Source organism: Armigeres subalbatus, unplaced genomic scaffold, assembly GCF_024139115.2.
Source record: "Armigeres subalbatus isolate Guangzhou_Male unplaced genomic scaffold, GZ_Asu_2 Contig1002, whole genome shotgun sequence".
Classification (NCBI taxonomy): Eukaryota; Metazoa; Arthropoda; class Insecta; order Diptera; family Culicidae; genus Armigeres; species Armigeres subalbatus.
The window spans coordinates 58148-72548 of record NW_026941740.1 but is presented as its reverse complement, the minus strand read 5'-3'; the positions used below and the strand labels follow the sequence as shown (position 1 = coordinate 72548).

The following is a 14401-nucleotide window of genomic DNA, read 5'->3' as shown; positions in this document are numbered from 1 at the left end:
ATGCCCCCTGACGACCAAGTAGGACACTTTCCAGCAAAATATGCATTCTGATAGTGGCCATGTAGTGAACTACTGAATACGTCTGAATCAGATAAATTTATGGGAAATTTGTTTGTGCGTTATAACTTGGCAAACGGTTAACTTCTTCCCTCGGAGAATACTAACGATTTGAATGATAGTTGGAATTATTTTATTCTGCTATTCGTTCTTTACAAGTTCTATATCGAACCTTTTATCAGTCTTATTTGAAAATTTTAGTCCTTCTGTCCTTCTGCAAATGATAGGAGAATAAATATAAAAGCAAAGTATGATAGGAATTAAACACCTTCTCAGAAACCTAAAAATAACTGATGCTTATTTGTTCGCACGAACGAACAACGCAAGTATCAATTTCCTTCCGCTATCGATATAAAATCTAATTAGAAACTTCCAGGACATCACGTTGCTGTATACATAATAAATAGTTTCTGCCGTGGCTATCGGCACCGCTACACTTTCCAGCAACAAAGGATCATTCGCGTGTATTACCCACAAGAAAGGCCAACTGCCAATGGCTTCAATCAGCAGTTTTCCCCACAGACCGAAGCTTCCACTAAACTTGCGTACACGCGTCTTCAAATTCCAATATCTGACGTTCAGCGATATCCTGCCAGGCGGGTTAAAGCCATCCTGAAGGTAAAAGGGAAACATTCTTCCGTTTATTAGAACTGTAACGCGGTGTGGATTTTTTGGAATAATTTTATTGGATTTGCTTAAAGCTTCAGACGTTTTTATCTTTTTAAGCAAAATCATTTGTAAATATATTATGAAATTAGATTATTATTTTTAATTAATAAATAGCTTTGACGTTTTTATCCTTTTAAGTAAAATATCATTGAAATGAGTTGAAGCTTAATTATTAGTAATAAATTATTTTTTGCTTTATTTTTTGTTGTTGTAATTATTAGATTATTTGAATTTAATTAGCTTTGGACGTTTTTCTCTTTTTAAGCAAAATAATGCTTGAATTCGTCAAGTCGGCTTGACGATTCACTGTCCAAAGCGAGACCATAATATTATCAGTATTTGCCCGACTATTTGACTGTCTTGGGTGAGGAAATATTTCGAGCGGTTTGCGTCTCGGCTAAGCAAAGTGGTATACTGTTTCAGTGAGTGCAGTAATGGCTCCTGAAACTAGATAGCTCTTTTTCAACCATTTGCTTGATCCTGGGAAGGCGCCAAATTGATATCGCCATTTGAATCTGTGTACATAACCAGTAATTGTCCTTCAAGGTTTCTTGAAGGTAGAAATCCTTAAGCTCGTTCATTTTCGCTCGCACTAGAGGAAGAGAAGTATCGCGGTTTCCAAGTTCCGAACAATTTAAGTTTTCTACAAAGTGAAACGTGTACCTTCAAAGTTTGCAGAAGGTAATAATTGAGAACAGTGGTGTAAAGTGAAGTGCTTGAAACAAAATCTTTTGGTGTCTTCCAGATAGCTGCTTATTTCGGTCAGTGCGTCTGACACTTTCGCGATTCTCTCCATTTGTCGGAGTAGATATTGAGACAGAAAAAGGTAATTCTAATTTATGACTTTAATTTTGCACACGACTAACGTTTGCCATTCGCGTTGGACTTCCAGCGCGTAGGCGCTTTTTTTGTACGGGCTGGAATTGTGTAACGACCAGCGGAGTCGAATTGGGGTTCCGTCCTTTTTTGCTGTGGGTCGCGGTGCGACCAAATTGAGCTTAATGTGTCCGCTAAGGCCCGCCTTCCGAGGTAGTCAAACGGAGGGGAGTGAAGTTCGTTGAGTTAGTCGAGCGAAACTCACCCGACAGTCGCCTAAAACTGTCGATAAGACCACCATTTCGCTACAACCCCCCTGGTGGTCAGGTGTCGAGAGCGCGGTTTCCGTACGTCACCAATTATCGTACGTTGAACCGAACCTGAACCGAGAGTTAGTAGCTTTCTTTTAGTCCTCGCCCAGTGAATCGGAATGGTACGTGAAGCCGGGTCGTAAGGGAAAGTGGGCTACTAGTTTGAGGGAACGGTCATTCCGGACGCTCTCGACGGTTTCAAATCGGAAGCCTTCCGTCCAGCCGCCACTCCCTCCGCACCTTTAGTTCGGCCATTTTGACACAAGCTCAAGCCGCCATCGTGTGGAGCTTCGAACGCCCACTGGCCAGCCGCCGGTACCACGACGCCATCGCGACAACTGCGTCACCAGCACGGTAGGAAGAACCTTCGTCTTCGGCACACCGCCGGAAGAGCCTTCGTCTTCGGCACACGGCCGGAAGAACCTTCGTCTTCGGCACGCCGCCGGAAGAACCTTCGTCTTCGGCACACCGCCGGAAAAACCCTTCGTCTCCGGCGTCCCGCCGGAAAACATCGTCTTCGGCGTCCCGCCGGAAAACATCGTCTTCGGCACTCTGCCGGAAAGCCCTCCGTCTTCGGCACCCGCCAGTACCCGTCATCGCTACCAAAATCCTGCGCAGGTACGTGGAAACTTGAATAATCATGGCCATGAATTAGTTTCCCCCTAGCTAGTACTTAAATCCCGTCCAACCCGAATGAAGTCGTGATAATAAATTTGTTGAATTTGAAGCTCTGAGAGTCAATTGATTTTGTTTCGGCAGTTCCGTGAGAACCTGCTGTTCTCTTTACGTTTCCGTTATTTCGTTGGTAGATTGCATCTCAGACTTCGATTCCTCTTTTGATTTTGCGTTTATTGTTGAGCGAGCTTAAGTGATTACAAGGGTAATCAGGGCAAGGGATTTTAGGTGGTTTTCCAGGTAACAGCGGGTGATTTTGAAAATTCAGCCAGCAACCGTTCGAGGATTTCCCTGAGGAATTGTCTCAAAATAGTCAGGCAAGTCAACAGACTGGTGGTCTCTCGTACGCGAGAGTGGCGCTAAAGCCACCAAAGTTTAAATAATTCCCTAAGACGATTAGCGAACGGTTACATTGGCGCCCAACGTCAAAATTTTCCAGAAAATTTGTTTCTACAGTTGAATCAATTATTTTGAAGTTTTTTTTTACAGTATCTTGAATTTGAAATTAGTTGTAAGTTGATTGGAATTTGATAGGTTTATTTTAGATTTATAGTGAATTGAATTTCTACGATTAACAGTTGAATTACGAGGATTGAAAGTAAGTTTTTCAATTTAGATTAGTTGAATTTTTTTGTAGTTTAAGTTGAATTTGGATAAAACTCACTATGAGTGGTCCGTATATTTTACCCGAGGCAGAGCATTTGCTTGGGGAGGAAGTTGATTTTGATCTAAAGCTGAGAGGTCAGATTGTCGATCGCAGAGAGACTTTAGAAGATCGACAAAGATTCCTTCGTAGGCTATTGATGGAGGAGAAAAAGGCTAAAACGGAGCGGAAAGGGAAACATCTTTTTAAAGATGAAATCGATCTTATTAGGGAAAAAGTAGAAGCGATCTCAGCCAGTTTAAGTAAACGGTTAGATCGAGTGTTAGTCTCGAGATTACGTCATTATCTTATTCGGGCACATAGTGCCGTTGTTCAAGATGAAGCTGAGAAACAGGACAAACGAGAAATTTGCCAGCAGATAGAGGAGATATTGAAGAGTTTCGAACTTAAAGTGTATATGGGTTCAGAGGAACCATTGAAGGAGGATAGGAAAGATCAGAAGATTTCAAAAACTAAAGTAGGTGAAGAGAGAGGCACAAAAAGTGCGGAAGAAGAGAAGAGTGGAAATAGGAAAGAGGGAAATAACGAAGAGAAATCAGAAAGCGAAATTGATGAAAAAGCGGCTGAGAAGCAGAGAGAATTAGAGGAAGAGTGGAAGGAATTCATACTATGGAAACAAGATAAGATTTTTAATGATGCAAAGAAAAAGAGTGAGAATGATAAAGCCAAAATGTTAGAAGCAGACAAGGAGAGGCAACGGAAACAGAACGTTGATGAGAGGCCACCGGAGAGTACTAAGAGCCGGAAATCTCGTTCTGACTATAGACAGGAAGACGAAGATAGTAAAAGTGAGACTGAAGAAAGCAGTGACGGAAGGTCGCCGGAGCGCAATAAGAGCCGGAAGTCACGAAACGAGAAAGAAAGGAAGAAAGACAGTCATAGGGTTGACCGACGGCCGCCGAAGAGCGAGAAGAGCCGGAAGTCACATAGAGAACTTGAGCGGACAGAGAAGTACGATAGACGGCCGCCGGAGAGCAGTAAGAGCCGGAAGTCGCGAAGAAGTGTTAGCAGGGAAATGAAAAGAAGAAACAAAAGATACAGTTCAGATAGCAGTTTAGAAAGAAGTGAGAATGAGAAATCTAAAAGGAGGTCAAGTAAATTTAATCAGAGTGAGTCAACAGATGAATGGGAAACAGAGAAAAATCACAGATCAGGAAGGTCGAAAGATCGAATGCGAAACACCGGGCGAAGACATCGTGGAAGATCACTGTCATCTTCAAGTTCGGAGTACAGTAGAAAACATTATAGGAAATCACGAGTAGAAAATTGGGATTTGAATTTTTCAGGAGACGGCAGGTCGATTCAGGTAGAAGATTTTTTGAATAGAATTCAAAAGTTAGCACGACATGAGGGAGTTTCCAAAGATGAACTTCTGATGAATATTCATCGTAGGTTAAAGGGTGAAGCGTATGATTGGTGGTTCACTAGGGAAGCGCACCTCACAAGCTGGAAAAGGTTTGAAAACGAAATCCGTTTCAGATATGGTAATCCAAACAGAGATCGAGGAATCAGGGCTCAAATTAGAGAATTGAAGCAAAGGAAGGGCGAAACTTTCATTGCTTATGTAACAGTGGTGGAAAGTTAAACCAGTGTATGGACCGTCCGTTTTCGTCAAGAACGTTATTCGTGCTGATTTGGGAAAATATTCGCCCTCATTACCGCTCAAAATTATCTTTTCTAGATATAGATTGGAGGATCTAATTGAAATCAATTACAAGATTGATGCCAATGATCCAGGATTTTACAGACCGAATCAGGGAAACAGGAATGATCTGCATTACCTCGAGGTCGAGAGTGATTATTCGAGTCATGAAGAGGCCGTGAACGCGTTGAAGCCCAACCAACGGGATGATAAACAAGTCACATCAATGCCTCAAGGTCCACAGCGGCAAAAACCAGCAAAATCCGAGCATCGTTTCCAAAGGCAACAAGAGCGGCTGCCGAATGCAAGCTCTACAGTAGTTTGCTGGAATTGCAGAAGGACGGGTCACATCTTCAGAGACTGTAAAGGCCCAAAACAAATATTCTGCTATGCATGTGGAAACATGGGAAAAACTACCAGAAATTGTAATAATAATCACACATTTCCAATTCGACGGGTAAATAATCCGTCAACAAACTGATTGCGGGGTGTTTGAATGGGAATCCAAGCACTTCGCAAGTTAAAGGAATTCCCGTAGGTAATAATTTAGGACAATTTAAAAACTCTATTCTTCAGATTAAAGTTGATCCAAGTGCGTGTCCGCACATTAAGGTCGATATACTAGGGACAGAGGTCGTAGCACTACTAGATTCTGGCGCAGGACTCAGTGTCATGAGCACTCTTAACATTATAGAGTCTCATGGGCTTAAGATTTTGAAATCTAATGTTAGGATCTGTACCGCCGACGATACAGAACATGTATGTTTAGGTTACGTGAATGTACCTTACAGGCTTGGTTGTGAAACCAGAGTGGTTCCAACACTAATAGTTCCAGGAATTAAAAAACCTCTAATTTTGGGCATGAATTTTTGGAAAGCCTTCCAAATTCGGCCTATGATAACTTCCCAGAATCGCATTGAAGAGCTAGAGTTGACATGGACGTCTGATTTGACAGAGAAATCCGTGATCAATTACCTGAGGATCGAGGATGGGTTGATCGAAGAAAATAAAGTCATTAATCTCTATGTACATTTAATGGATACTTTAGAAACACCTCAAATTTTGTATGGTCAACCAGAAGTAGATGAATCATTGGACATTCCTACTTTGGATTTGCCCAGTAATCCAGGGGAAGCTATTGACAATATTGAGACGGAGCATGAGCTGTCTCCAGCCCAGAGAGACCAACTACAGGAGGTTCTCCGTGGGTTTGATTGTACCAGTCAAGGACGTCTTGGCAGAACGACTTTGATAGAACATGAAATTGAAGTAATTGAAGGAACTAAGATGAGGGAACTACCTATGTACCGTTATTCTCCCCATATCTGGGAGAAAATCGAGAAGGAACTAGAGAGATGGAAGGAATTGGACGTAATAGAGGAATGTGTGACAGAATTTTCTAGTCCCTTGGTTCCTGTGAAAAAGGCCAATGGGAAGATACGGGTGTGCCTCGACTCTAGAAGGGTAAACACCATTACCAAGAAAGACGCATACCCGATGCGCAACATGAGTGAAATCTTTCACCGGCTTAAAAAGGCCAAATATTTTAGCGTCGTTGATTTGAAAGACGCGTATTTTCAAATACCACTAAAGGAAAATTCGCGCAATTATACTGCATTTCGTACCCCCAAAGGACTATTCAGGTTCAAGGTGGTACCATTTGGCCTCAAAAATGCACCTTTTACTATGACAAGGTTGATGAACCTCGCCATCGGTTTTGATTTAGAACCCAAGGTTTTTATATATCTAGACGATATAATAATTATCAGTGAGACGTTTGAAGAACATTTGCTTCTCCTAAAAGAAGTGGCCGCTAGGCTAAGAAATGCGGGTCTCACAATCTCGGTTGAAAAAAGCCGGTTCTGTCGGAAACAGGTGCGCTATTTGGGCTATTTGCTTACCGAAAATGGTCTAAGCATTGAAAGTTGTAAGCTAGAACCAATACTGAATTATCCTAGGCCAAAGACCACAAGGGAGGTCAGGAGATTGATGGGACTTATGGGATTTTACCAGAAGTTCATACCACGTTATAGCCACCTGACAGCACCAATCACTGATTTATTAAAGAAATCAAAAAAATTTAAATGGTCTGAAGAAGCAGAAGAGGCTCTGTCACAATTGAAGGCAGTCCTCACTTCAGCACCAGTGTTGGGTAATCCAGATTATACTAGACCATTCATTATTGAAACGGATGCCTCACAATTAGCAGTGGGTGCTGCTTTGCTACAAGAATTTGACGAAGGTAAACGGATTATAGGATATTTTAGTAAAAAACTTTCGAGCACCCAACGCAAGTATTCAGCAACTGAGAGAGAATGTTTAGGAGTTCTACTCGCTGTAGAAAATTTCCGTCACTACATTGAAGGTTCTACCTTCACAGTAATAACGGACGCTAAGAGTATTACGTGGTTATTTTCTTTATCAGCTGCCAACGCAAATTCGAGACTATTACGTTGGGCACTAAAATTGCAATCGTACGATTTTACACTTCAATACCGTAAAGGGAAAGATAATGTCTTAGCAGATTTCTTATCCAGAATCGAAATACTTACCGTTACAGACAAAGTTTATGAAGATCTCAAAAAACATATTTTAAACGATCCAAATAATTATAAACAATTCATGGTGAAAGGTAATAAAATTTATAAGTTCGTTGTCGACAACAAAAAATTCACGGATCGACGATATGAGTGGAAATATTATCCACCTGTACATGAGCAGGATGAAATTCTTCGTGCGATTCACGAACCAGCGCATCTTGGTTACGACAAGACGCTAAATGCGCTGAAAGAGAAATTTTATTGGCCTAATATGGCAAAAGATACAAGAACGTTTTGCAAGGCGTGTATGCCATGTAAAACATCCAAAACAACAAATTTCAATCCTACTCCACCCATGGGATCACAGAAAAAGTTTTGTGACCACCCCTGGCAATTAATTACACTGGACTATGTTGGACCATTTCCCCATCAGGCAAAGGTCGTAGTACCTGCCTTTTAGTTCTTACAGATGTTTTTACGAAATTTGTGCTGGTACAGCCATTTCGTCAAGCTACAGCGGAAACACTAGTGCAATTCCTGGAGCAAGCTGTGTTCCTATTATTTGGGGTACCGGAAATGATCCTGACTGACAACGGTACCCAATTCACTTCGAAACATTTCGCTAATTTATTACAGCAATACGGGGTCAAGCACTGGTTGACTCCATCATATCACCCACAGGTGAATAACACCGAAAGGGTCAATAGGGTAATAACAACCGCCATAAGGGCAACCCTAAAGGGAAGCCATAAGAATTGGTCGGACAATTTACAGCATATTGCTAACGCGATTCGAACTTCGGTTCATGAATCGACGAAATATTCACCCTATTTTCTTACGTTTGGCAGGAACCGTGTGTCAGATGGTAGGGAGTATGAAAGAATGAGGTCTGCTAATGCCAGCATTACAGACACCAATTTAACTGATCACGATAGGGACAAACTTTACCAAGAGGTGCGCCGTAACTTGGCCGAAGCATACGCTAAGCAGAGTAAATACTACAATTTGAGATCCAATAAGAAAGCACCAACTTATATTGTAGGGGAAAAAGTTATGAAGAAGAACACTGTACTTTCAGACAAATCAAAAGGCTACTGTGCTAAATTAGGAGCAAAATTTGTACCAGCAATCGTAACTAGAGTGCTAGGTGATAGCTACGAACTCGAGGATCTGAATGGTAATCCTCTGGGTATTTTTCATGCCAATTTTATGAAGAAATTTTGAATTAAACTACATTTTACATTCGGTAAAAACGGTTCTGACAGTTTTCTAAATTCTGCATGAGAAATCGTGAAAATTGTCTGACAGTTTTATAAATTCCGCATGAGAAATCGTGAAAACTGCTTGACAGTTTTCTAAATTCCGCATGAGAAATTGTAAAATTATTGGACAGTTTTGAAAATTATGCATGAAAATGAGAATTTCATAAAGCTATGACATTATCCAAATCGGAAATGTACAGAAAACAGTAGAAAATCATACAAAACCGCTTTAATAAAGGAAAAAAACAAGCTATAGCATAACCATATATAGAATGTTTAACGAAAGAGACAGTCTCAATCGCAAAAACACACAAAAAATGGAAATTAGCGTAAAGAACTATATACTAGGGTTAGTTGCTACATCTTAGACTATATTAATTTTAAAACTATGTTAATCGACAAGGAAAATTCACTCACGGTTCAAATCCCCCGCAGATTACGTTTCTCAAGAAATCGGTCATCATTTGATAAAGGCCTATGTGGACCTTCGCGCTGGGCCGTTGCGAATCGTTTCCCACTCGCCGAGCCGCCGTAAATTGATTCCTTCGCGTAGGAAGCGAGCCAATAACTGTCGGTGACCATGCGTCGAGTCCGTCGCCATGCAATACGTAGTCTCTAAAATAAAACATAATTATGCTACACGATCATATCAATTTATCAAAGTGTATTGACGATATGCAGAGTAAATGCCTTACGATACGGTGAGAAGAGTGTCTCCCAATAGGAATATTGTTTCGGTTCTCGCAACGCGTATAAACTAAAGACCAGAAAGGTACTGCGGGAGGCAGTTATCGCGACGTCGAACTGCTTGCCAACATATTCGTCCTAGGAATAGGTAAACAGGAACTTGTGGTTTGACGTGAAAGATATTCCGGGAAGAGTTGAGTGAGGCCTGTTGTTTTTATCGCCGTGCCAGCTAGCCATTTGGAATTGTAATATGCATCCAGGGTATTTAATTATGTATTCGCGTCGAGCCGTCGGGAGGGCAAGGTCAGACCATCGACCGCGTGGGAGATAGGTATAGGTTTGTTATTCCATATATATATATTTTTTTGCTGGAATCCGTTCAGTCGGAGAAGATTGTCCCTCGCTGGATACCTGAACAAAGAGAACAGAAAGCAAATTATTCTTTATAATAAAAAAAGGGTTATTAAATTAATACTCCCCCCGTTCATAGTTTTTTTTTCACCACCCGCGACGCGTGCACCACCGATCAAGACTAACTTTTCGCTTTACATTTTGTTTCGTTGTTTAGTTTCCGGTTCGTTATGTCAGTTCGCGTGCGATGTTTTTCAGAAAACGTCACGATGACAGTACGATGATTTTCAGTTGTTAGGGTTGGCAATGTTCATTGCATGCAATAAATTCATGCTGTCAGTTTGAATTTGATGGGAATAGAGCTGTTCGATATTTTTTTTTAGCAGATTCTTATTAAAGTCGAACAAGTTTGATAATAGGATTTGTATACGTTTACGTTAGAGAAGAATCAATGATTGAATTGGACTTAATGTTCTGATTATCATTGAGGATTCACATTAGGTAGCGCTTGACGGCCATAGGGTCAAACAAGATTTGATGATGCAGTCAACCGCAAATACAGTTAGGAATCAAGATTATTTATGTATCAGCGAGGAAGCTGATGAATCAATCGCGATTCATTACGTTAGAACATCGATTTGTAAGTGGTTTAACGATAGACAAGATCTATTGTGCTAATCGTGGTTCGAGATTGTGTTGGTTAATGCTCTATGAACATCATTGTAAAACGAACATAAATTTGCATTTTGATTCAACTGTGGAAGTATACTTTTGGATTAAGTGAAACAATTTAGGAGTTATGAAAATTTGATCAGAAAATCTGATCAAATTTTCATAAAACTCAATTAATGTGATGTAACGCGGTGTGGATTTTTTGGAATAATTTTATTGGATTTGCTTAAAGCATTAGACGTTTTTATCATTTTAAGCAAAATCATTTGTAAATATATTATGAAATTATTTTCAATTAATAAAAAGCTTTGACGTTTTTATCCTTTTAAGTAAAACATCATTGAAATGAGTTGAAGTATGATTATTAGTCATAAATTATTTTTGCTTTATTTATTTGTTGTAATTATTAGATTTTTTTAATTCAATTAGCTATGGACTTTTTTTTAAGCAAAATAATGCTTGAATTCGTTAAGTCGGCTTGACGATTCACAGTCCAAAGCGAGACCATAATATTATCAGTATTTGCCCGACTATTTGACTGTCTTGGGTGAGGAAATATTTCGAGCGGTTTGCGTCTCAGCTAAGCAAAGTGGTATACTGTTTCAGTCACTGCAGTAATGGCTTCTGAAACTAGTTGACTCTTTTCAACCATTTGCTTGAACCTGGGAAGGCGCCAAATTGATATCGCCATTTGAGTCTGAGTACATAAACAGCAATTGTACTTCAAGGTTTCTTGATGGGAAAAGTCCTTAAGCTCGTTCATTTCTGCTCTCACTAGAGGAAGAGAAGTATCGCGGTTTCCAAGTTCCGAACAATTTAAGTTTTCTACAAAGTGAAACGTGTACCTTCAAAGTTTGCAGAAGGTAATAATTGAGAACAGTGGTGTAAAGTGAAGTGCTTGAAACAAAATCTTTTGGTGTCTTCCAGATAGCTGCTTATTTCGGTCAGTGCGTCTGACACTTTCGCGATTCTCTCCATTTGTCGGAGTAGATATTGAGACAGAAAAAGGTAATTCTAATTTATGACTTTAATTTTGCACACGACTAACGTTTGCCATTCGCGTTGGACTTCCAGCGCGTAGGCGCTTTTTTTGTACGGGCTGGAATTGTGTAACGACCAGCGGAGTCGAATTGGGGTTCCGTCCTTTTTTGCTGTGGGTCGCGGTGCGACCAAATTGAGCTTAATGTGTCCGCTAAGGCCCGCCTTCCGAGGTAGTCAAACGGAGGGGAGTGAAGTTCGTTGAGTTAGTCGAGCGAAACTCACCCGACAGTCGCCTAAAACTGTCGATAAGACCACCATTTCGCTACAACCCCCCTGGTGGTCAGCTGTCGAGAGCGCGGTTTCCGTACGTCACCAATTATCGTACGCTGAACCGAACCCGAACCGAGAATTAGTAGCTTTCTTTTAGTCCTCGCCCGGTGAATCGGAAAGGTACGTGAAGCCGGGTCGTAAGGGAAAGTGGGCTACTAGTTTGAGGGAACGGTCATTCCGGACGCTCTCGACGGTTTCAAATCGGAAGCCTTCCGTCCAGCCGCCACTCCCTCCGCACCTTTAGTTCGGCCATTTTGACACAAGCTCAAGCCGCCATCGTGTGGAGCTTCGAACGCCCACTGGCCAGCCGCCGGTACCACGACGCCATCGCGACAACTGCGTCACCAGCACGGTAGGAAGAACCTTCGTCTTCGGCACACCGCCGGAAGAGCCTTTGTCTTCGGCACACGGCCGGAAGAACCTTCGTCTTCGGCACGCCGCCGGAAGAACCTTCGTCTTCGGCACACCGCCGGAAAAACCCTTCGTCTCCGGCGTCCCGCCGGAAAACATCGTCTTCGGCGTCCCGCCGGAAAACATCGTCTTCGGCACTCTGCCGGAAAGCCCTCCGTCTTCGGCACCCGCCAGTACCCGTCATCGCTACCAAAATCCTGCGCAGGTACGTGGAAACTTGAATAATCATGGCCATGAATTAGTTTCCCCTTAGCTAGTACTTAAATCCCGTCCAACCCGAATGAAGTCGTGATAATAAATTTGTTGAATTTGAAGATCTGAGAGTCAGTTGATTTTGTTTCGGCAGTTCCGTGAGAACCTGCTGTTCTCTTTTACGTTTCCGTTTTTCCGTTGGTAGATTGCACCTCAGACTTCTATTCCTCTCTTGATTTTGCGTTTATTGTTGAGCGAGCTTAAGTGATTACAAGGGTAATCAGGGCAAGGGATTTTAGAGTAGTTTCCAGGTAACAGCGAGTGATTTTGAAAATTCATCCAGCAATCGTTCGAGAATTTCCCCTGAGGAATTGTCTCAAAAATAGTCGGGCAAGTCAACAGACTGGTGGTCTCTCGTACGCGAGAGTGGCGCTAAAGCCACCAAAGTTTAAATAATTCCCTAAGACGATTAGCGAACGGTTACAGAACACGCACGATACTTTTTTTCGGCTGAGTTGTCGTTGCTGTCGTTTGTTCCTATTACAAAACTTTGCCGGAAGCTACAAAATAGACCTTTATCAAATATGGCAAACTTGTTCTTTTGCAGGAGAAAATGTAGGTATGGGGAACAGTACGATTAGTTTTTTCACAAGGATGGGGGATTTTATTTGTTCAAATAACTGTTTTTTTTGTGGTAGTTTGGGAATGGTTTTTCCTCAAGTCCGTTTTTTGAGGGAATTTAAATATTTAATAACGTTGGACAGATGACAAATATCAATTTTTTTCGGTTGCTTGAAAATAAATGCATGATAGACAGATCATTTTTGCAATTGTTCTAACTTTTGTTGTAGTCTGTGTAATGTTTAAATTTTGATATAAAACAGCAGAAATAAGAGAAGTGAAAAGATAAGCTCAATTATGATTTATGAACACAGCGAGAAGAAGCGCATACTACAGAAAGAAGATTACTTACTGTGATGCGAAAAGGGAAATCATCTGTTTCAGATACATCCTATTACAGATTTCAAAAATCTGTATGTCACTTAAAATGCAAACAAAAACATATGTATGATGAATATTCAGACACGTCATAACATCCAATCATAATAGCCAAGTTATGGCGAAACTATCAATAATGAATATAAGACAACTGATGTTTAAGCTTTTTCAACTCATGACGCCAAAGTGCCTAAACAATGTTTAGAAATCTGACGGAGGAGGCTTCCAGTAAGCTCGTAAATATTGTGCCCCCGATCATAAAAGCTAGGGTGCCATAAAAGGGCTGCTCCATTTTAATTTTTAAAAAGCATAAATTTTACTACTGAATCGCCACCACTTGCTTCCCCGTTTTCCATCCAGGAGCCCGAAATATTTACGACCATCTGATATAGTTTCTATATGCATCATCATTTTTCCATCACCATTGCGGGTTATAGGGTTCTGTCAGAGGGCTTGGCCCGGAATGCCGGAATAAGTTTTCTTCTAGTCCGGACGTCTCACCATGGCGGCGACAATCTCCGGGGACCACTTTGAAGCATGGTTAATAGAATTGTCGTATAAAAGTGATTCATGGAATGGTGCAGTATTGAAATTAAACTATCCGGGAAAATTCATTTGGCGATGAATATTTTATTGCTGCATGATGGATATCGGTGTGGCCTGAGGGGATTCAGCTTTCTCTTGGCTCTTTGTCATGATTAAAGTTATGTAAAATAGTCAATTTCGTTAGGTTTCATTCGAATTTAGAAGAATAGAAAATTTCAGAAATTGGAGGATAGATAAATGATTTTAGTAAATAGTATGATTTATTCAAGAAAGTTGTTCAAAACGACAAAAAACATGTTTGTCTGACAACTTTAATTTTTCTTAACACCTGTCAAAGTTATTGAGGAATCTTTAGAAAAAATAGTCAATTTTCACTTCAACATACCATGAAAAACTGCAAGAAGCGGCAAGCCAAACATCCACCATCTGAAAGATTAGGTTTTAAGCTGGCGAATGCACAATGTTTTGTTGTGTTCCGCCTTGTTCCACTATTAGTTTCAATTAATTTGAAATAATTCTTTAATGTACGTTTTTCAGTACAACTGCTCCGTAAACAATTAAAAAGTGGCTAAGTGCCTTTCTCGTACATTAGATAT

At 40.8% G+C, this 14401-nt stretch overlaps 1 protein-coding gene across 1 annotated transcript; it reads left to right on the top strand.

Moving 5' to 3' along the window:
• Window positions 1-3193: 3193 nt before the first annotated feature.
• On the top strand, window positions 3194-11740 carry LOC134202098 (splicing regulatory glutamine/lysine-rich protein 1-like). The gene is made up of 2 exons (XM_062677174.1): window positions 3194-4169; window positions 11544-11740. Exons 1-2 carry the CDS (start codon window positions 3194-3196, stop codon window positions 11738-11740), a joined length of 1173 nt encoding a protein of 390 aa, XP_062533158.1.
• The last annotated feature ends 2661 nt before the right edge of the window (window positions 11741-14401 follow it).

Bases quoted from the DNA above. Each gene is read 5' to 3' on its own strand.
- LOC134202098 (XM_062677174.1), top strand. From the start codon at position 3,194: ATGAGTGGTCCGTATATTTTACCCGAGGCAGAGCATTTGCTTGGGGAG. The intron at 4,170-11,543 runs GTAAGAGCCGGA...GTGTCCGCTAAG, and splicing joins TAGACGGCCGCCGGAGAGCA to GCCCGCCTTCCGAGGTAGTC.